The following is a 23,131-nucleotide window of genomic DNA, read 5'->3' on the forward strand; positions in this document are numbered from 1 at the left end:
GCCGCGGGTAACAGCTAGTAAAAAATATATAAGTTAACATATGGAACAAAATAATCACCAGTAAACATTAAATAACAAAAATTCACTTACAGAATATTCGACTACCCACTTAAACACTGACATTTTAAAGTACTTGAGCGATGTTTCCTCGTCGACCGACAACCGACCAATGAGCGTGTGACAGGGCTGCGCGCCAGTTTTATACTTTTCATTTTGGGTGTTCTTTACTATATATATTATTTATATGTATTTATTTTTATAGCAGATTTTGTTTATATTCATGGGAATTGCCAACAAAGATCACGCTATCGCGATCCATTAAGTCATGAGAAAAAAAAACTATTACCATATCCAGTCCTCCAAAAAAAGCTTCATTAATTGACAAAAAATGTGTAATGTGAATTTTCTATTTTCTGGGTTACTACTGATAATTTTTCGTTAAAAAACTCAATAAAAAAAGTATTACCTGGAGTTAAAACTGGGTTAAGTTTTTTTTTGTCCTAAATTATTTGGGGTAGTAAAAATCGTATATTGTAACGTTAAAATTGGGTGTGGGTCATTGACGAGTAATGTGTCAATAAAAAAAAATATTTAAATATCTTTGAGACAAAAAAAAATAAAAAAATATCGGTACAGTTGGAAAAGTTTTTAAACTAAACAAATCCTCAAAAGAAAGTACCCCGGAAGTCAGATAAATTATTTTAACATTACAAATAGATTTACAAAAACAGCAAATCTATGTTCAAAAATATTTTATTAAAAAAAAAGAAAATGTAATTTTCTTATAATATTCTAAATTTAATTGTTAACATAATCGGGCGCCAGGATGTTTACATCCGTTTAAATTAAGCTTAAACAAATATTTACTAAATGAAAAAAAAAATGTTTTTCTCAAAGTTTAACAAAAATATTTAAATACATGTCAAATTTCGACTTTAGGTAAAATTATTCAAAATTGACAACTAACTTAGTTGTTACTTAGTTGTACTTAAAGTTACAAACAAGTCAAGTTTATTAACTTGATTAAACCAAATGTCTAAATAATAATAAATTAATTTAAACAGTAAATTCAAATAGTGAAAAATTATGTTTGAATAAAGTTTCAATAACGTTTTAAATGTAAATAAATTTCTAATTAAATCTCGCGCGGTTAAGTTTTGGCGAAAATAAATATGTAAAAATTACATACCAAGATCCAGTAATACAAATTAGTGTGATAAGGTTTTACTTCTTTAAAGTTTCCAAAAATCCATCTTCTCCAAGTAAACTTCAAATTATAAGTTTCCCAGAAGTAAACTTCTATTTAAATCTTCAAAATATCCAACGAAATAAAGTTGAAATATTCCTCGAAAAGCGTTGAAAATATCCAATCAAAGAAAATAATTCCCTAAAATTATTCAAGAATATCATCCCAGTAAATAGATGAAGAGATTAATCCATGAAATAATTGAAGAAAATAAATGACGAAACATACCGTAGAAAAATAGCTTTGAAAAATATTGTCGAAAAATAACTTTGAAACATAATGTTGAAAATTAACTTTGACAAATAATGTTGAAAAATAACTGTAAAAGGTGAAATAATTCTGATTAGAATCTATTACAAATTTCGAAATCCTATACTTTTAACTTTAATATTCCAAACAACTTACCCGGTCAATCCCGGTTATTTTTCACAAATAACAAAATGCATCGTGGGAAATATTCTAAAAAATCCCTGTAAAGAACCACATTCGTTGTTACGACACAGTACCATTCGAATAAATTCAAATTTCGAAGAAAGCTTCAAAACTTACCACGAGGCGACAAATATCGGAATTAATTTCGATAATCCGACATGGATTTATTTCCAATTCTTCAAAATAGAACTCACTGTCCATTTAAACAACTATTTTCAACAATATTCAAGTTTAAAACAAAATAAAAGTTATAAAAACTTCGAAAATAAATTAGCGTCACATTTCAACTCAAAAAGCGGAAGGAAAGTGAAGCTTTAGACAAATGTCAAAGATCATCTCAAAGATAATATAAAGATAATAAATCACAATTAGTTCGGAAATGGATAATGCATAAAAAGTGCATTTTTATTTCAAATGTCAGAATTAGCGGTAATTTTAAATTATGCGTAAACATAACCTTAGAAATAGTTTTCAAAGTCAATTGACAGATGACATCCAATATTTTATGTTAGAAATTGAATAATTTTGTTGAATTTATCTTAAAAGAATGTAAAAATGTAACGTGCGCCAAAATTACGTTACAATATTACTATTAATTTAATATTATAATCGTTATATTGAATTTAAATCTAAACCGTGTGTATTTGATAATTTTCATGACGCGTCGTGTACAGCTGATTTGCGACAAGTCGCAATCGTCTCGTGGTCACGTCGAAACAAGTTTCATTTAGTTCGCAATATTTCTTGATTTTTGCTTTTGTACTAGTCAGAGTGGTGTTTAGTGTAAACAAATCGCAATATTATAATATAATATATGAAGATAATTATTATCTTCATAGTAAAGTGAAAAAGCTCAATTTAAATTTAATCATGTCTCGTATATGGTTTTTATGTCTAATTGACAATGATTCCGGAAGTCAAGTGTAACCAGTGTTAAATTATAATTTGTTGTGGTGGACAGGGGAAAACGACAAATATTAAGAGTATGAAATTATATCAAATGTCGACATCCAACCCCGATACCTCAGTTAGATTCTGTGATCAAATGTTCGACCACAAAAAAAGAACTACTTACAACAGTGTCCACTCCGTCAACTTTAGTGTCTTCAGAAGTTTGTTTATGTTAGAAAACTTAGCAAAATATTGAAGATAGTTTTGCTGTACAATGGTTATGAGAAGACTCTAGATAAAGAGACATATATATTGCGATTGGTGAGAAGATTTAACAACCAGCCGGTGTCAATTGTTGAAAATACTGGCTTTAGAAACATGATGAGAAAAATAAAACCAAAATATAACATACCGGGCAAACGACATTTTACAGAAAACATAATTCCTCAGCTTTACGAATGGATTAACCTAGAATACAAAGAAGAGTGCTGAGTTTTACAACTCCACTAGCTTGACGATAATTTCAAATATCAGTATTGCAAATAAAACACATACTGCCTAATACTGTAAGGAAATACGATGTTCCCACATTTTTATAATTAAAATAAATAGTCTAAAAAGGGCCTCAAAGATAGTTTGAACTTGAAGTTAGTTCGTCGTTATGCTGCTCGAAGCAAACGTTAGTTTTGACGCAATTGTCACGTGCTAAATCGCGATATTATCTAACTATATAATTAATGTGAAGTGATTTTTGTTGTGTTATAATGGAGAATAAACTATTTTATAGTAAATATAATATTTTTAATTACAATCGCTACCTTCGGAAGAATTTAAAAACTGTTTATAATATAAATGAAATATAGACTGTTTATAATATAAATAAATATAATAGATACGAAAAAAGTTCACGTTCAAGAAAGATTGATGAAAACAGTAGAAATATGACGAAAGTGATTCAGGTTTTAACGAAGTTCCTTGTTTCATATATATTCTAAAACTGGCAATAAATACTGCTTTGAAATATGGTACTATGGCACATATAAATCTTAAATCGAGACGCATTGTCATAATCATTTCGTGATTTGCAACGACAACTGAATTTATCAGAACACAGACTTGTCTAATACGTACATATGTGCCAGGCGAAATTCCACGTACTATATGATATCTCGTCTTTTAGAACAAAAACGGGCTGTTTCTTTAAACATCAGTAAATATTGAAGAGTGCCGAATAGGATAGAAGATTTAGTCATTTTATTAAAAAATATAAGTAAAAACGATATTAATGGAGACAACATTTTTGTTTGTCACAAATTTGATATAACCGACGGAACTGTTATAAATCATATAAATATGTTACAGTTTTTTTTTGTTTTTATAAGGAAGTTAATGCTTAATTTTTTTTAAATGTACTGTTTCATATTGTACATGTAATCTTGGTTCAATATTACGAAGTATGATAATAAAAACAAAATAGTTCTGCTCCTTTGTTTAAATAAGAAGAATTATTTAATAGATATTTATTGAAGATATGAAGATATTTTACTGTTTTGTTTTAGATTTTTTTTTTTACAAATATCATAGACATTTTTTTACGATAAATTAATTTTAAAGATATGTAAGACAGATTCTAAAATAAAAGTATTAATTTACAATCAAGGTTTCTATCTAATGAAATTACTCCTATATACATACATTTTATTGAGAAATACTTACAATAGTAAGAAGCCAAGGATAGTCGCGAGGTCGCTGCTCTTTGCCGAATAATCAGACTAGTCGGAACATTTTTAATAATTGTATAAATATTTATGATCCAGTATTCTATATTAATTAATTAATTACATATATTTAATCTAGTTAATATTATTTGTTGGACAGCAGTCAGTGAATAGATCACTGACTGTTGTCTAACAAGATGTCCTAAAAGGGAGGTACCGAAAACAAAGTAGGAAAGTAAACTTTACTAATCTATAAAAATTGTATATCACTTTAAATTAAATCGATTACTATTGTGTTAATCGAAATATACAAGATTTTTTTTTGTTGAATTCGCAAGTTCTTTTTTTTATCTTAACTCAATAACGATTGGTTTGGATCTGGGGTTTTGATTTATGTATCCGCTGCGCACAGTCGGCTACACCATGCGGGACATCCGATACAAATGGAACGAGGGACCCAATTCTGTCAGTGTATCGACAGATTTATCGCTACCACAATTCAAAGTACTTGGCCATCGTCAGCGAACCATGGAGATATCACTCACAACAGGTAAAAATACGATGAACTAGGAACTGAAAAACTAAATTAAATTTGAATTAAACTAATATGTTTTTTCTTTTTTACAGGAAATTACTCTAGACTGGCATGTGAAATACAATTTGTTCGTTCTATGGGATATTATTTGATTCAAATATATATACCATCTGGTTTGATTGTCATTATATCCTGGGTGTCTTTCTGGTTGAACCGCAATGCCACACCAGCTCGGGTTGCTTTGGGTGTAACAACTGTCTTGACAATGACTACTCTTATGTCATCAACAAACGCTGCATTACCTAAAATATCTTACGTGAAATCGATTGATGTTTATCTTGGCGCTTGTTTTGTGATGGTTTTCGCCAGTTTCCTAGGTAATTATTTGCTTAATTAGTATTACTAAATAATAACTTTTATACACACTTCCATTTTTTTATATCATAGATAATATGTAAGTATAAAAGTTTATAAAAAGGGCCCCCCTTATGTAGGGTAGTGTCCCCCATAAGGGGGATACTAATTTTACAAGCTTTTTACTGAGCTCTCAATATTTTCAGAATATGCAACAGTTGGATATATGGCAAAACGGATTCAGATGAGGAAACAAAGATTTGTAACTATTCAAAAAATAGCTTCAGAGAACAAAAAGATGTCTGTTAACAATCCTTCGCTTAAAGATACTCATACCCTGTCTAAAATGGGAACTTCAGGAAGATTTACGACACCGAGATCATCGGTAAGTCTAAATCTAAAAATCTATAAATTAATTTATTGGTAAATCGATAAGTCATCTCAAACATTAAAGTAATATGTTGATTAATTTAAGTTTAATTAAAATAAACATATTTTTTAAACCAAATATTTTTTACACATTAAATTTAAAAAATATCTGTTTAATTAAAATAAAATATGCCAGATATGATATGTAGTGAAGTAAACATTCACTTGTTTCCTCCGCTGTGGTACTACGGATCGGATATGCAGAAGTGAATTTCGTAAGGTCGTCCTGTATTGTTAGAATGTATTTTAATTTGGCTGCTCCTGCTTCAGGCAGTGGTCCAACGATATCAAGAGATATTCGTTGACAAGGTTCTGTTGACGTGCTAGTGATTTGCATCGGGGCACGATTTATTTGCCTGCGAGCCTTATTAGTCTGGCATTGCGGACACTTTTTAACGAAAGTTTCAATATCGCTACGCATGTTTTTCCAATAGAAGGTTTCCCGTATTCGGTTGTACATGCGACTGCTACCAAGATGTCTAGTGATAGGGATATCGTGGTTTTCCCTAAGAATTTTCGGAACTTCAGAGAGTGACGGGTATATTATTTTATTTTTATATATATGGATATTGATGTTCGTATTATCGAATAAATACAGAAACATGTTATAAATTTTAATAAATTGATGAACATCAAATGGGTTTTTAGATTCAGTTATTGCAATATCTGAAGCAACATATTTATTGAGATTCTTAACCAATTCGTTTCTGAGTGACTTAAGACTTTCATAAATGTCTTCGTAAGTGGATTTGTCAAAATGATGGACTTTGAAGAAGAGGAAATAATACGTTTTGTCTTCGTGTGTGAAAGACAAGAATGAGTTAAGAGTTCTTTCTTTACTTAGAACATCGGAGCTATCGGGTATGATGTCAAGAATATTTTGTACAAAGGGATTCGATTCGTCGAGGTCAAAAGAAGTAAGTATATTAACGAGTTTTTGTTTTGACTTTGTTATGTCTTCGTTATGTTCTTGAATGTTTGTGGTGAAGGTTTTATCTTTATTATTCATTACTCTTAGGAAGGTAGAATAATTATCATCAGGTAAGTCTAGAGGGGCATTTGCAGGTGACGTTGGAATAATGATTTGAGCATCAGTAGTTGGCGATTGTTCGGGAGCGCGTTCAGGTAGATTCGTCATTTCATTTTCAATTTCCTTCCTAAGGATATCAGGAATATTAGGAGGTAAGTTTATTTCAGGAGGTGGTAAGATGTCCGCACTGGGATCAAGAAGATTTGGAAAAGGTGAGTTTATAGGTACTTCAGGTAACGGCAAGGTATTTCTACCAAGGTCAATAGGGTCAGATAAAGGTTAGTTTAATTCATCTGGATTAAATGATGGTGGTGATATTAATAGGTCCATTAGATCTTTGTCTAATTCATGAGAGGGTTCTTCCTCTATATTGAGATTAGTTTTAGGGACATTTTGAGGTTGGACTGGATTGACAGGGAATCGAGATAAAGCGTCAGCATTGGTATTAATTTTCCCTTTCTTGTATTGAATTTTATATTCGAACTCCTCTAATTTCAAACGCCAACGGATTAGCCGTGATCCCGGATCTTTACAATAAAATAACCATTCTAGTGGTTTGTGGTCCGTCAGGACTGTGAAATTATGACCATATAGGTATGGTCGGAATACTTTCGTTCCAAAAATGTCGGCTAGACATTCCTTTTCAGTGACACTATAGTTGCACTCAGCTTTATTTAGGGTCCGTGACGCGTATGCATCGGGCGATCTTTTCCAATTGGTCCTTGTCACAATATTGCAGATATTGTGAAGTTGGAAGCGTCACATGTCAAAAAAAAGGATTGTGTGAAATCTGGGTATGCCAGAATTGGGGCAGAGACGAGTTTATTTTTCAGGGTATCGAAAGAAAGTTGTTGTTCATTTTGCCATTTAAATGGGATATCTTTCTTTAGAAGAGACGTTAGAGGTTTAGCCAGCTTGGCGAAATCTGGTATGAACCTTCTGTAATACGATGTCAAACCCAAAAAGATTTGATGTCTTGGAGATTGGGGAACAGGAAATTCGGATACGGCTTTGGTTTTATCTGGATTTGGTTGGACACCATCTTCACTGATAATATGCAATAGATAGGCAACTTCCTTCCTTAGGAACCCACATTTTTCCGGTTGAAGTTTTAGATTAAAATCACGGATTCTATCGTAGACAGCTCTTAGATTTTCGATGTGGGAACTCAGGTCATGAGAATAGATGACGATGTCGTCTAAATAGACGAAACATCGTGAACCTTGAAGGCCAGAAAGACAGTTGTTCTTAAGTTTTTGAAATGTGGATGGGGCGTTTTTAAGCCCAAAAGGCATTCTATTGAATTGGAAATGGCCTTGGGGTACGGAGAAAGCTGTTTTAGGAGCATCCTCGGGAGCAATGAGAATTTGATGGTAAGTTTCTGCAATAGTTATGTAGTTTAATTTTCTATAATCAATTACGATTCGCCATTTACGTTGGCCCTGAGGGTTTAACTTTTTGGGCACTGTCCAAATTGGCGAACTCCATGATGATGATGAAGGCTCTATGATGTCTTGTTCAAGCATCTTATTATTTTGAGTTTCAACCTCTTTCTTGTGGCATTCTCGAAACCTATACGATTTGGTGTGGACAGGGATATCACTACGCGTCTTAATTTGATGCTTAAGGGCTGAAGTATAGGTTAGCTGATCGTTGGGCAAATAGAAAATATCGGAATATTGGGAACAGAGTTCTATAAGGGCATCCTTCTCTTCCTGATTTAGGTGATCCTTTCTGAGTGAATTAATTACCTCGTCAGTTCGGTTGACCACTTCTTGGGTGTTCGTATTGATTGGATACGCAGTAGAATGCAGAGGTTCTCGATATTGAGATTTAAATTTGTTTGACATTTACAAAGGTTTCTGATATATTGGCGACAGTTAAATTAACGCGGTTATTTTCTTTTATTTTTACGATGCAATTAGATATGAGTAAATTATCAGAAGTATGTTGATCCATAATGATACCTTCTTTAAGATCAGTTTTTTGAATCGAGCATTCGATAACAGCTTCTGTACGAGGTGGAATGACGAAGAAAATTCAGAAAAATGTAGTTTAAGGTCTAACTTTCCTATTCTTAAGATATCATGGGTATAATCTATTTTGCATCCAAAGGCGGTTAGGAAGTCGGTGCCTATGATGCCATCATAAGACAGATTGATGTTTTGGACTACATGGAATTTGAATGGTATGGATTTATTATCTTTCAATTTTAGTTTGAGTTGGAAATGACCTTCAGTCTGGGTCGATTCATCATTGGGGTCTACCTGTGGACCTTTAAGTTTAATCGATTCTTTGACTAACTTCTGGGTTTTTTGGATACTGGATTTCTTTAATAAGCATATAGCAGAACCAACAATGATAGGGGTATGTCTGATGCTTATGTATGATATTGTGTATGCTATGTGTATGTATTGTGTGTATCTTGTGTATCAAGTAACACGTGAGGTAGTAATCTTTTGGTAGTATCTATGTTCACTTCATAGATTTCTTTATGGATATTATCATTAGACGAGGGAGGAATACTTGGATTATTAACATCGTTTAGGGTTGATTTGATTTTTTCCTGACCGTCGGTTTGGGGCTGGTTACCCTGTTGATTGGCCTTATTTGGTTTCTGAATTAGGACTCTTGTTTGGGGCTGATTACCCGAGTGGTCCTTAGGATTAGAGAACTGGACGCTTGTTTGGGGCTGGATACCCGAGTGGTCCTTAGGCTTTGAAGATAGAGCGCTTATTCGGGGCTGGTTACCCATGTGGTCCCTGGAATCTGAGGATAGGGCGCTTATTCGGGGCTGGTTACCCACGTGGTCCCTGGAATTTGAGGATAGGGCGCTTATTCGGGGCTGGTTACCCAAGTGGTCCCTGGAGTTTGAAGATTTTATTGGTGTGTCGACTTTTGAACTTTGTCTCGGGCGACACCGTGACGAGACTTCTATTCGTTTAAATTATCGGGCGAGTCTACTTCGTCATAGCCGATATTTTCCTCAGATTGTTCGAAGAAGTTTACACGAGGGGACGGCCTGAAAGGGTTTGGATTAATCACTTGGTTTTGTTGGACCCTGAAACGATTGTTATTATATTCGCGTTTCTTACACCCAGAGATATGGTGTCCAGCGGTTTTGCAGTAACGGCAAAATACATTGCTAGGACCTTGTGGCGAAGGGTTTGGTCTCTGAGGAGAAGGATACGTATTTTGTTTAGAAGGACCGGCTTTGAATTTGTTGTTATTATTATTTTGTCTTTGGTCCTTCTGTGGGCGTCTGTACAGCGTCTGCTGTATGCGTTCTTCGGAAATAGCGAAATTGATCGCCTCATTTAGCGATTTAGGAGATTTACATCTTACAATGTTCGAGATTCGGGGATGAAGTCCCATGACAAAGTGATGGAGAGCGAGGTCTTCCATGGCTGCAGTGCGACCGGCCAGTTTCTTGCATTTAGTGTTGAATAAAGATATTTCCGTCAATAATTGAGAGAGACATGTCTCTGTGCGTGACGCGTATTGGCTCACACTATCTTGCGGGTTTTGTTTATTTTCTTGGAGATCGGTAAGAAGATGCGAATAGTGTTTACGCTCACTAAATTGCATTTTTAGGAACTCTTTTAGCTGATCCCAGGATGCAAATTCTTTTATAGAGCAGGCTACTTCTGCTTTACCATTTAACTGGCTGAGGATAAATTTAAACAAAATAGGCTTTTGAGTGTCGGATGCAAGAGCGAAAGCATTATCGCAGCTTACAAGAAATGAGTTAATAGTTTCCCTACTACCATCGTATGGTTTAATGAATTTGAACAAAATATTTAAGATAATTTAAGAGCCGAGATGGCCCAGTGGTTAGAACGCGTGCATCTTAAACGATGATTTCGGGTTCAAACCCAGGCAGGCACCACTGAATTTTCATGTGCTTAATTTGTGTTTATAATTATATAATTCATCTCGTGCTCGGCGGTGAAGGAAAACATCGGGAGGAAACCTGCATGTGTCTAATTTCAACGAAATTCTGCCACATGTGTATTCCACCAACCCGCATTGGAGCAGCGTGGTGGAATATGCTCCATACCTTCTCCTCAACGGGAGAGGAGGCCTTAGCCCAGCAGTGGGAAATTTACAGGCTGATTATGTTTATGTTTTTATTTAATTCGAGCTCTGCCATTGCGTGAGCGGCTGCAGTTTTCCTGGTAACTCGAGGATAAAGAGCAGGTGACTTCACTTCAGTATAACCTTCACCCTGATGTGATTCAGGAATTTCAACAGTTAATTTACTTTCCTCAACTTTGGGAACTTTTGGCATAATTAGATTTACGAAACGAAATTAAAAGTTCCAGGTATAAATAACAAACATCAAATTGTTTTAGCGATAAATAAAAATAGCTTAAGTTTAGTCTACACAATGACCAAAGACTCACAGTACGAGTAGCGCGTAGGCGACCGATAAGAACGCGCCGGCGACCGGGAGCATTCCGCTGAGATAAGGCACGTTGTGACTTGCTCCAGACGCCTTTCTTCAGTTACCGATTCTCGGATAATTTCGAGTGACGAATATGGTTCTCGGTTGTATTATAGATGCAGGATATATGTACGCCGAATTTTCCTTTCAGGTTTGGAGTTTAGAACACCTTTCACGTTGCCGAAGATTAGAAATTGTGGTTCACCCCACAATAGTTTTCTTTACAGGATATAGTAGTGTAGGGGTTACATTGCATATAAGTTAAGTGCAGTAACGCGATCGGAGTCAGTCGCGCAAGGTAATTAATTGTGAATAAACGTATATCAAGCAACGTCGCAGTTTCACTATATTCCTGACACGGTACCTAAAGTGGTGACGCCGACGTGGTTTTTCGTGAACTTTTCGAACAATTTTTTAAATTTAAATTCAGTGCATCGGAAGATGGCGCATCCATCCACAGCTTCTATAGCAAAAACACAACCGGAAATTGTAGAATTAGCTACGGTGACGGTATCGTCAAGGATACCTGAATTTTGGAGCGACCAACCGCGCCTATGGTTTGTACAGTGCGAGGCAGTTTTGAGTCCACAAAAACTTAGCGACGAAGCAAAATTTTATATGATCGTCACAAAACTCGGCAAGGACGCAATACAACAAATCAGTGACATCCTTTTAAAGCCTCCTGATGCGAAGAAATATGAAGCATTGAAAGCGCGTTTGCTGACCGTCTACGAAGAGTCTGAAATACGGCAGTTTCAAAAACTTCTAAGTGAGATGGAGCTGGGAGAACAGAAGCCGTCTTCTGCTTCTATCCAGCTTCTACGGCGCATGAAAGATGTGGCCAGAGACAAAATCCCGGACGACACCCTGCATATCCTGTGGCAGAGACACCTATCTTCTGCAGTACGAGCTGTACTCACCGTGACAGACATCACCGACCTTTCAAGGTTCAAAGATTTTCAAATCTTTCTGTAGTAGCTGACAAGATCACGGAAAACTCAAGGCTAGTCCAGGTATCAGAGATTTCACAGCCGCAACCCCACTCTACTTTGGACATGAAGCGAGTTATGGCGGAAATGTCAAAACTTACTTGCGAAGTAGCCGAACTGAAGAGATCAAGACCACAATTTCAAAGACATTGGAACAAAGGTCAACGGTCACGATCAACATCTCGTAATCGCAGTCGACACCCGTCATCGCATCGTCAGAGTCGAAACCAGGATAAACCAGAATGGTTATGTTTTTACCATCATCGTTTTCGTGCGAAGGCGATAAAATGTGTGCAACCTTGTGCATGGAAAACAACAACGGAAAACTAGCAGAGGCGCAGACAGAGGCGGACATCTGTGCCATTTCACCCGGTCGCCGCCTACGCATCAAGGACATTAACTCAGGTTTATATTTTTTAGTAGACACAGGTGCTAACGTTTCAGTTTTACCAGTCATGTCTGTGTGTAAAAATCGTGAGTGTAGTGACAACACATTATTTGCTGCAAACGGGACACAAATTAAAACTTTCGGAGTTAAATCATTAGTTTTAAATTTTAAATTGCGTAGACCCTTTCGTTGGGATTTCATTATCGCAGACGTTAAACAACCGATTTTGGGAGCTGACTTTTTGTGCCATCACAAATTACTGGTTGACGTCAACGCGAGAAAACTCATCAATCAGGTGACAGATTTAAATGTAATAACTTCTTTTGTAAACAGTTTTGAACCTTCTGTACTCTCGGTTAACTTAGACCATCCTTACCATCAACTTTTATCGCAATTCCCTAATTTAACGAAACCTACTAATTTCATGGACACCTTACCACTTACTGTACAGCACTGTATAGAGACTACGGGTCCGCCAGTTTTTGCTAGAGCTAGACCGCTTCCGCCGGCTAGATACAAACGAGTTAAAGACGAGTTTAAAAAATGTTAAAACTAGGTATCTGCCGCCCCTCCAAAAGCGCTTGGGCGAGCTTACTACATGTAGTAGATAAGAAGAATGGTGACATTAGGCCGTGTGGCGATTATCGTCGTCTTAACGCTATAACTAAGCCGGATAGATATCCCATACCACGCTCACAGGATTTTACATATCTTTTGGCTAATAAAACAATATTTTCCGAAATTGACATAAACAGAGCGTACCATTTTATTGAAGTTTCTCCCAACGACGTAGAAAAAACTGCTATAATAACGCCTTTTGGGTTATTTGAAATTCCTAGAATGACTTTTGGTTTACGTAATGCCGCTCAGTCTTTTCAACGTTTCATGGATACCGTTTTTCATGGTTTAGATTTTGTATTTAATTTTGTAGACGATTATTTAATTTCAAGCTCAAGTAAAGAAGAGCACAGTAAACACCTTAGCATAGTTTTTGAACGTTTGAATAAGCACGGATTAACAATAAATTTATCTAAATGTGTTTTCGGGCAAAGTTCTTTGGAATATTTAGGCTACCGTGTGTCACAAAAAGGAATATGTCCGACTGACGACAAGGTCAAAGCAATTATCGACTATCCGCAGCCTCAAACAGTTGAGGACTTACGCAGATTCATAGGTATGTTGAATTTTTATCGTTCGCATTTACCCAACGAGCGTCTTATCAGTCCATGTTCAATAAATATCTCGGCAGTTCAAAAAAGAAAGACAAAACTAAAATTCAATGGTCTGAAGAAGCCGCTAAAGCCTTTCAACAATGTAAGTTAAGTCTCAAACAGGCCGCTACGTTGGCTCACCCAAGAACTGATACGACTTTAGCGTTGATGACGGATGCTTCGGATTTTTGTGTTGGTGCCGTATTACAGCAGCAAGTTAATAAAGTTTGGGAACCGCTAGGTTACTTTTCTAAAAAGCTAACTACAGCGCAACAAAAATATTCCGCTTACGATCGTGAATTGCTGGCTATATACATGGCGATACAGCACTTTCGAAAACTTTTTGAAGGCCGTCAGATCACCGTGTACACTAATCATAAGCCATTGACATACGCATTCTCCAAATTAGGTAAAAATTCGAACGAAACACCTCGTCGAATTAGACATCTAATGTATGTTAGTGAATTTACAACCGACATAAAACATATTAGTGGGAATAACAATGTAGTAGCTGATTCTTTGTCACGTGTTGACACAATTAATTGTCCCTCGATTCTCGACTATAATAAAATCTCTGAGTCGCAAGAAACCGATACCTACGTTAATCAAACACTATTAAGTAACGATAATACAACTTTAAATAAATTTTACATACCTAACTGTGATAAACCTATATATTGCGATATATCTACTAACAGCGCAAGGCCTTATATACCGCCAGAGTTTAGACGCAATGCTTTCGAAAGTATCCATAATATCAGTCATCCCGGTATACGTACCACACGGAAGTTAATTTCAGACAGATTCTTTTGGCCAAATATGAACACAAATATAAATGAATGGTCTAAAACTTGCGTTAATTGTCAAAAATCAAAAATAAATCGACATATAAAGTCAAATATTGGTAGTTTTCCCAGGTCAGACCGTTTCTGTCACATTCATATACTACTGCTAGCCATATACGAGGAATCTGAGCTAAGGCAATTTCATAAACTCATAAACGAAATGGAATTGGGTGACCAAAAGCCTTCACAGCTTTTGCGTCGTATGAAAGAGTTGGCTCGAGACAAAATGCCTGACGCCACACTACGGATTATGTGGCAGGGACACCTCCCATCATCAGTTCGTGCTGTGCTCGCTGTTACCGAGGTTAAGGATTTAGGTAACCTTGCGGCAATTGCAGACAGGGTCATGGAGACTTCGGAACCCTTACAAGTAGCCGGAGTGCACGCCTCATCGAGTAATAACAATAACAACGATCAATCGTTAATTATGGCTGAAATAGCTAAATTAAGTATGAAGTTACGAAACATGGATAGGGACCGAAATTACGTGAGAAACTTTAATAGAAAATATAATCCTAGACGATCCATTTCAAGGGGACGGAGTACAATTCAACGGTCGCCGGACACTCCAGACCGACTTTGTTATTATCATTATAAATTTCGCAATAGAGCGAGGAAATGTGTCGAGCCGTGTGCGTGGAAAAAGGATGAAAAACGTTCGGGAAACTATATCAGGCGCATTCGCAGGCGGAGACATGCGCCATCATTCCAGTTAACCGCCTATGTGTTAGAGATAATAATAGTGGACTTAGTTTTTTAATAGATACGGGAGCAAATATATCAGTGCTACCCATAACAAAAAAAAAAAATTCTAATGTTGAGTGTAGTGATTATAAACTGTACGCGGCCAACGGTAGTGAAATAAGGACATATGGCACAAAAACTTTAACCTTAGACTTAAAACTACGACGGCCTTATCGATGGTATTTCGTTCTCGCTGAAGTTAAACAATCGATCCTGGGTGCAGACTTCCTGAATCACCATAAACTTTTGGTCGACGTACACCGAAAAAACTTATAAACTCAGTGACAAATTTACATTCGATAGCTCAAGTGACGTATAGTAGACAGTGTTCAATTAGGACAATAGACAGTTCTAGTGAATACAGTTATTTACTCGCAGAATTTCCGGACATCACAAAACCTATGAGTTTTAAAGATACGCCACGGCACTGTGTAGTCCATCACATTGAAGTAACTAACACATGAAAGTCACTAACTGGTTCATGATTTATTAACGAGACGGTACAATTATACGGACTGTGACGCACTGTTTTACATATGCAATGTTTCGACTTTTATACATGATATCAAAGAGTAAGAGATACACAGATGTGAAACATTTTAGTCATAGAACATGTGAGCTTTATCAATTGTTTACTTTAATACCTATGTGCATATACGGCACAATTTTATATCATTTTACAATATTTTACACATAGTGCTTATTATATTAAATATATTATAATAATTATATAATGAGTATATCCTACAGTAAAGAAGAGGAAATAGTAATTGCTCAAAATGGTGCTAATAGTGCTAGCACCAGTACATTAGAACAGAAAATTGAAAATTATTCATTTTATTTTGGTGTTGTAATTTTAATATTATTGCTCATCGGATTTATTATATTATTTGGACACTGCAAACAAGGAGTTAAGAAATGGGCACGGAAACAAGTACTTATTGCCAATCCCTCGATTAAAATCGACAAGCACATTCAGCAACCTACAGCAGAGCAATATGCTTAATTGTAGCATATTTACCGCATGTAAAAACGCAGACACAGAAGTTGATAACTATGCAGTTACGCGATGGTATTATGTTTCATCAATTGTTATTGTGTATTATTATTAGTAATTGTTTTTGTATAAATTAAAGCTAAGTACCTAATGTAAGACATTATTTTGTATTATTTTATATTATAAATTGTATTTTTATCTTCTAAAAAGGGGGGAATATTGTAGGGGTTACATTGCATATAAGTTAAGTGCAATAATGCGATCGGAGTCAGTCGCGCAACGTAATTAATTGTGAATAAATGTATGTCAAGCAACGTCGCAATTTCACTATATTTCTGACACGATACCTAAAGTAGATTGATGCCGGCAATAACAGCTCAGTTATTGCAATGGTTTATTTCTCACTGGATAAGCACACCTCTTACAGGATCTAGCAGGATTTCGTAACGAAACGTTAAGGATAACACCGTAAGTATTATTTATTACACTTATGTTTATGCACTAACACAGGATATGGTTTAGAACACTTTGTCTTTGTTTTATTTTAATTTCGAGATACGGAACGAGTTCCCGGAGCGGTGCCAGGCAACTGGGAATTTCCGTATCCCACCGCTGCCACCAAAATTGTTATGCGATATTTGAGAAATAGGTTTTTAAAAAAAAGAAATTATTTTCACTCACGAACTTTTATTGAATAACGGATATGGAAGGATAATTATAAGTACGCGAGGAAATAAATCTTTAGGCAACCGCTCGAGTCAGAGGATGAAGACGAACTGAGGCTGGACTACAATTCAAAGCTAGACTTATTGACAAACCGCTGTACAAGCTAGAGAGTAAGTGACCTGTCAGCAATAAGCCTAGCAGAGCCAGGGTATAACAGTACGGTTGGCGGGAATGAATGACAATTTACATATCAGCTTGCGAGTTGTTCGTGTACCGGGACGACTTATGTTGTGTATACCATTGTATACTTCTCTTTCGGTACTCTGAAGGTATATATGGACGAATATAAGATGTTGAAGTTTCACGGTAGAGTTCGATGTCGGTGTTCGGTATATTATTTTTTTTGAATGATAAACTGTTTTGTTGAAGCCATTGTTGTATATCGCTATTTCTTTCTTACGCGTTTGCTATTTCCTTCTAGTTAATGGTAGTTGGGCAGTTTATCGTTTCTATGCGGCTTAATGCGTCGGCGAATATATTTTCGTATGTTGGTTGTAAATTCACCGGTGAATAATAATTGCCGCGTGCGTCGCGGTATTTCGTTTGTAGATTGCAAATTGTTCATAGCGAATGTAAGTGGCTTGTGGTCAGTAAATATTATTATTTGGCATCCTTCGAATATTTTACGGAAATGTTTTACTGCCATAAAGATGGCTAGTAATTCGCAGTCGTATCTTGAATATTTCTTTTGTGCATCTGAGAATTTATTTGAGAAGTAGTCGAGTGGTTGCCATTTTTCATTGATGTATTGTTGTAATACAACTACAGCTGAGTTGTCGTAGCTGAATATTGCAAATGTAGCTTCATGATATGGGTGAGCGAGTAAAGTATCGTTAGAGATGCTAACTTTACAAGCTTCGAATGATTCGTTGTTTTTTTTAATTATTATTATTTATAGAGCTTAGTCACCATTTGTGACTATGTCGCTCTGTTAGTTAAACAATAAACTTTTTACATTTTTATTTTCTTAAATGTAAACATTTGTTAGTTAATTTGTACAATAATTTCGCTTCATTACTGTAAGGAAATGCCAGAAAACTTATACATTGCACAATAGTTAAGGTAGTTTTAATATGCTGATAAATATCTTGTCTAAGTGGTGTGATTGAAGATATTTATCATATTTTACTGGAATATGTTCGCGGCATTCTAGTAAAATATGATAAATATCTTCAATTACACCACATTCGGTGCAATTGGCGGTTATTACTTTTTTCATTAGGTAAATACGCAAATGAGTTTAATGGAAGGTGTCCGGAGCGAAATCTTAAAGCCGTTATAAGGTCTTGACGACTAAGGTCAAATTTCTATCCAGGGTTTATTCCAAGGTTGCGGCTGCATTGTTTTATACCATATGTCCTTTTCTCTTGAACGTTCATCAAAATATTGTCTCCACAAGAACATACATTTTTCTTTATATATCCAAATCAAATCAGAGAAAAATTGGTCCACAGATATTGATATACCATCGACACTGGCCTGTTTTGCAAGGTGGTCTACTATCTCGTTGCCAGTTATTCCAATATGTGATTCCACTGAAGAGAAAAAGATTTTATAGTTTTACTTAATTTATGAATTTGATCTAGGATATCTGCAATACTCAAAAAATAAAATGTGTAGTTTTTACCCTACCCAATGTTAGAAAGCAAAATTATAATATATCTTTAAATGGTGGCCGTCTTGATGTAACCGATACTATGGTTTTTTTGGGAATAGCATTGGATTCCAAACTTGAGTGGAGTCCTCATTTATCGTCCCCGACAGGAAGACTCAGCTCTGTAGCATACACGGTTAGAAAAGTTAGACAACTAACTGATATTGATACCGCTCGTCTAGTATATTTTGGTTATTTTCAGAGTATTATGTAATATGGCATATTACTTTGGGAGTAATGCTGCAGATATTGAATCTGTTTTTATTTTACAAAAGAGAGCAATCCGGTCTATTTATAATCTTGGAGCTAGAGACTCTCTTTGGGATGTTTTTAACAAAGTAGGAATACTCACTGTTGCGTCACAGTATATTTACAACAATATTATGTATGTTTACAGTAGCATTGATCACTTTGATAAAATCAGTGATAATCATTGTATGTGCACAAAAAGTAAGGATAAGCTTAGAACGCCAAGTTTCCGACTCCGCAAAGTCAATAAATCATTCTTGGGGCAAGGTATCCGCTTCTATAATAAAATTCCGCAGACTTTGCCGTTTCATAGATTCAAGTCAACTGTAAAAAATACATTAGTAAAGAAGGCATATTATTCGATACAAGATTATATTGATGATAAAAAAACGTGGAGTTAATGCTTGTTGACTTCCAGGCAGGAGACATGACATACATATATGATTGTATTTAACTAAAATGACTATATAAAAATATTATATATTGAAAAAGAGTAACTACTGAGTTTATTATCATTCAGTCTTTTAGTAATATTCTTAACTTTATTTTTGTCATATTTCTGCTTTTGATCTTCCTTGATCGGGGTACTGGTTAATATTTCCGATTTTTGTAATTTCCGTTTACGCGTGGTCATTGGTTTGGCAGGATTTGGAATAGGTCTTAACATCAAGGGACTGCAGTGGAAGGCTGAGCATCCCGGTTTCGGATCAAGTGAGTTATCACAGCTAGTATTCAGTCGAATATTTACTTCAGTTTCCGGCAGCACTGCGTCACCTTTCTGAGTAGCTATATCTGGCCCAAAAGCGGAGACAATTCGAGAACATTCAGGTTCTGGTTCAGGTGTACACCCGTCGCTATGAATCTTTTCAGGCGTGTTAACAATGGGCGCAACAAAGTCTTGAAACTCACAAGAGGGAGTTCTGTTTCGAGATGGAAATATTTCTGATAAAGGATCTACTGAATTTGATGGAATCAGTTCTTGAAGAAGTGAAGGCGATGGAGTTGAAGTGTCTGCAAAAGGTCTGGGAATATCGATCGTTTCTCAATAGAAAGTACAAACTCAATAGTTTGTACTTTCTGTGCCAATATTCATATTAGACGTGCCTGCAATCACAGCGGCTGGTTCGTAATCTTCGTAACCAAAAGCATATTTATTCACTGGCCAAATACCAGCTCTTTCAAATCCATGAACTGCATTTTGAGGTACTGTACTTTTCAAAAAAGCTGGTGATAACAGTCTGGCTACATCGTATTGATTTATAATGCGTCCTGGGTGCGATTTTTGGAAGAAATTTACCTCCCTTTCAAAGTAAGTTTTCAGTGGGCCGTAGACCGCTACATCCATGGGCTGCATTTTATGAGTTGTGTGTGGGGCCAAGAATAAAATTACGACATTTTTCTTGCTGGCGTAATCTAAAGCTGGGTAATACTTGTGGCTTTCGTGGTTATCCAATAATAGAAGTGTTTTTTTCTCAGTGGTAGGTCGAACATGTTCCACAAAAAAATGCATCCAATCAAAAAACACCTCATCTGAAGTCCAGCCATTTGGAGTACAGGTTCCTTGAGTGCCGGGAGGCGCACCATCAAGTAGTCTGGGTTGCATCTTTTTTCTGGCTAAAATTAAGAATGGTGAGAGAAATGAACCAGCGGCATTACAACAACCTATGACTGACGTTAGTTGACCACGTTCTGCACTGGCGATTATGCCCACTTGTTTTTTTCCTTTCGTTGATAGCACTTTAGACGGCTTATTTGTGGTTGTAGATATACCACTTTCATCCATGTTATATAATCTGGATGCATCAATATCATGTTTTACTGTTAAAGCTTCAAGGTTTTCATAAAAACGTCCAACTTCACGTCTGTCAAATCCTTTTGCCCTTGCAACCGATGTTGCCTCTGGAGTCCTGAGGGATATTTGATCGTGACGAGACAAAAATTACGATAACCAATCATCTCCAGCTTTTTCGTACTTGTCCCAGTTTTTCGGTTAGTTCAAATTATTTTTCTTGGCGTAGATGAACGCTAAATGTTTAAATTCATCTCGAGTCAAGCCAAAAAATACAGAATCCATATCTTTGAGATATGTCACCAACTCTATTTCCTGATCTTCAGTAAAAACAGGACGGAATCTACCAAGTTTTGAAGCAGCGATGCCGGTTTTTACATGTCTATACAGGGTTGCATAAGCCAAACCATACTTTTTAGCTGTGCTTTTTATTGATTCTCCAGCTTTGCACAAACTAATAGCCGTTTGCATAGCATTTTCCTCCCACGTCCCTTACTTAGTTTTTTTTTATATTTATTTACCATCTGAAACAAATAAAAGACATTTTTAGATAATAAGTCAGCAATGAGAAATAGCGGGCAAAGAGGATACCATAGGGCCTTTCCCTAGTGCATTTAGTTAAATGTTGAAGAGCACTTTTGGAGTCTGTTAAAATTACGAAGTTCTGAAATTCAATAGAATCAATAGGTATATGACAACGCCTCCGAAATTGCTTGTAATTCTATGAACATTAGACAATGGTATTTACTGAGTTGAAATTTCACATAGTTTTTAGTTTGTGTACCATACAACGCCCCACCTGAAGCATTTATCTCTTTTGATCCGTCTGTAAATATTTGATAATGATTTTTTGTATGTATTGTTAATAAATTGGTTACCTACTCATCTAATTTCTATTAAACTATATTTATTTTTTGGCTTTTTTAATGGCAAAAGGTTACATTTAACAACATTATTTACCTCAATATTGCTAAGTTTTTAAAGAGAACATGTCTAGCTGCTTGCTACGTTGAATAGGGATCGATTGTAATTCAGCATGGATTGTCATCAGTAAGGGTTTTCGTTTTTTTGAAATTATAATAGAAAAATTAAAATGTAAAAAATATGAAATAAACGATGAAATTAATTAAAATAAACAAAAGTAAAGCGAAAATGTGCAGTGAGAAAATGCGATATCTCTAATATTTTAGAAGATAGCAAGCCTGTAAGGAGACCGTGTTACGATCGCTTAGGTAACCTTGGTTTTGAGAGTGAGTGACTTTTCAAACGAGTGGGGGGCGATGATCTGGGGGTGGATCCGAGTAGGATTCACGAAAAATTGCGGTCAAAATCGAACAAAAATTTTATATGAATAAATTTAATACTACGTAACGGATAGGACTTAGCGAAATTATAATAGAAAAATTAAAATGTGAAAAAATATGAAATTAATTAAAATATACAAAAGTAAAGCGAAAATGTGCAGTGAGAAAATGCGATATCTCTAATATTTTAGAAAATAGCAAGCCTGTCTTATTCAATATACCTTCACTGACCACTGTTAACCCTAGAAAGATAATCATATTATGATCTACATTAAAGGAGACGCATATATTATAAATTGAAACTTGTCTACAGAGTTTCCAGGATCTACACATTTAACTACTCGGATATACAATAATTGATGATTATTGATGAATTATATATTACTAACCTTTTCTACTGAAATAGCTATTAGGAAAATCATTACTGCACTATTATATTTAACCCGTTATCCCAGTCGTCATCATCCAGTCGCCATCGTCAGTGCTTACAATATTGAATTGAATCCTGTTTCTTCTACCTGTTACAATGTAGCCCACTCCCTCTTGATACACAATTACAAAACCAGCATACATACGTCTGGCAAATTGAACAGACACCTCATCTTCGTGTATTTCTGATGCTAATTCTAGACAAATGTACTTTTCTAAGTGAGACAGTAGAAGAGAATACCCGCGCCATAAGCAATAATAGTCCAGTTTAAACATGTTCATTTTAATGAATATGCTACCCAGATTACCAAATTCTTCATTTTCATTGAATTTTATATGAAGATAGCTATGGTCACCAGCTAGTGTTGCTATTAATAATATAATCTTCCAACATAGAAGTAACTCATTGCTAATACTAATGGCAGTAATTAAATATTTAACAGACTTTTGTGCTACATTTCTAGCAATATGATATTGATTTTTATCAGTGTACATTTTTACTAGTTTCATATAACTGCCGGACATTTGGGTTTCAATTCTATCATCTTTTGATACGTTTGATCTTTTAATAAGTGCGTCGTGATAACGTTTTGCTGAAATCTGCATAAGAACAATCCCAGAAAGGCAGTATGACTCTCTAGTATTATTGAAATCTATGATTTTATTGTAACATTCTATTGACAAATTTATAAGTTCATCTAACTAGTATGATTCAGCTTCAAAT

At 35.4% G+C, this 23,131-nt stretch overlaps 1 protein-coding gene across 1 annotated transcript in view; it reads left to right on the forward strand.

Annotated features, from left to right (window-relative positions):
* LOC113391527 (gamma-aminobutyric acid receptor subunit beta-like) overlaps window positions 1–23,131 on the forward strand; it is a 123,502-nt gene that overhangs the window by 92,463 nt on the left and 7,908 nt on the right. Inside the window, exons 5-7 of the mRNA XM_064220221.1 lie at window positions 4,700–4,837; window positions 4,915–5,199; window positions 5,383–5,561. Coding sequence (XP_064076291.1) covers window positions 4,700–4,837; window positions 4,915–5,199; window positions 5,383–5,561 — 602 coding nt within the window. The remainder of the gene's footprint in view (window positions 1–4,699; window positions 4,838–4,914; window positions 5,200–5,382; window positions 5,562–23,131) is intronic.

Source organism: Vanessa tameamea, chromosome W (assembly GCF_037043105.1).
Source record: "Vanessa tameamea isolate UH-Manoa-2023 chromosome W, ilVanTame1 primary haplotype, whole genome shotgun sequence".
NCBI classification, from domain to species: Eukaryota; Metazoa; Arthropoda; class Insecta; order Lepidoptera; family Nymphalidae; genus Vanessa; species Vanessa tameamea.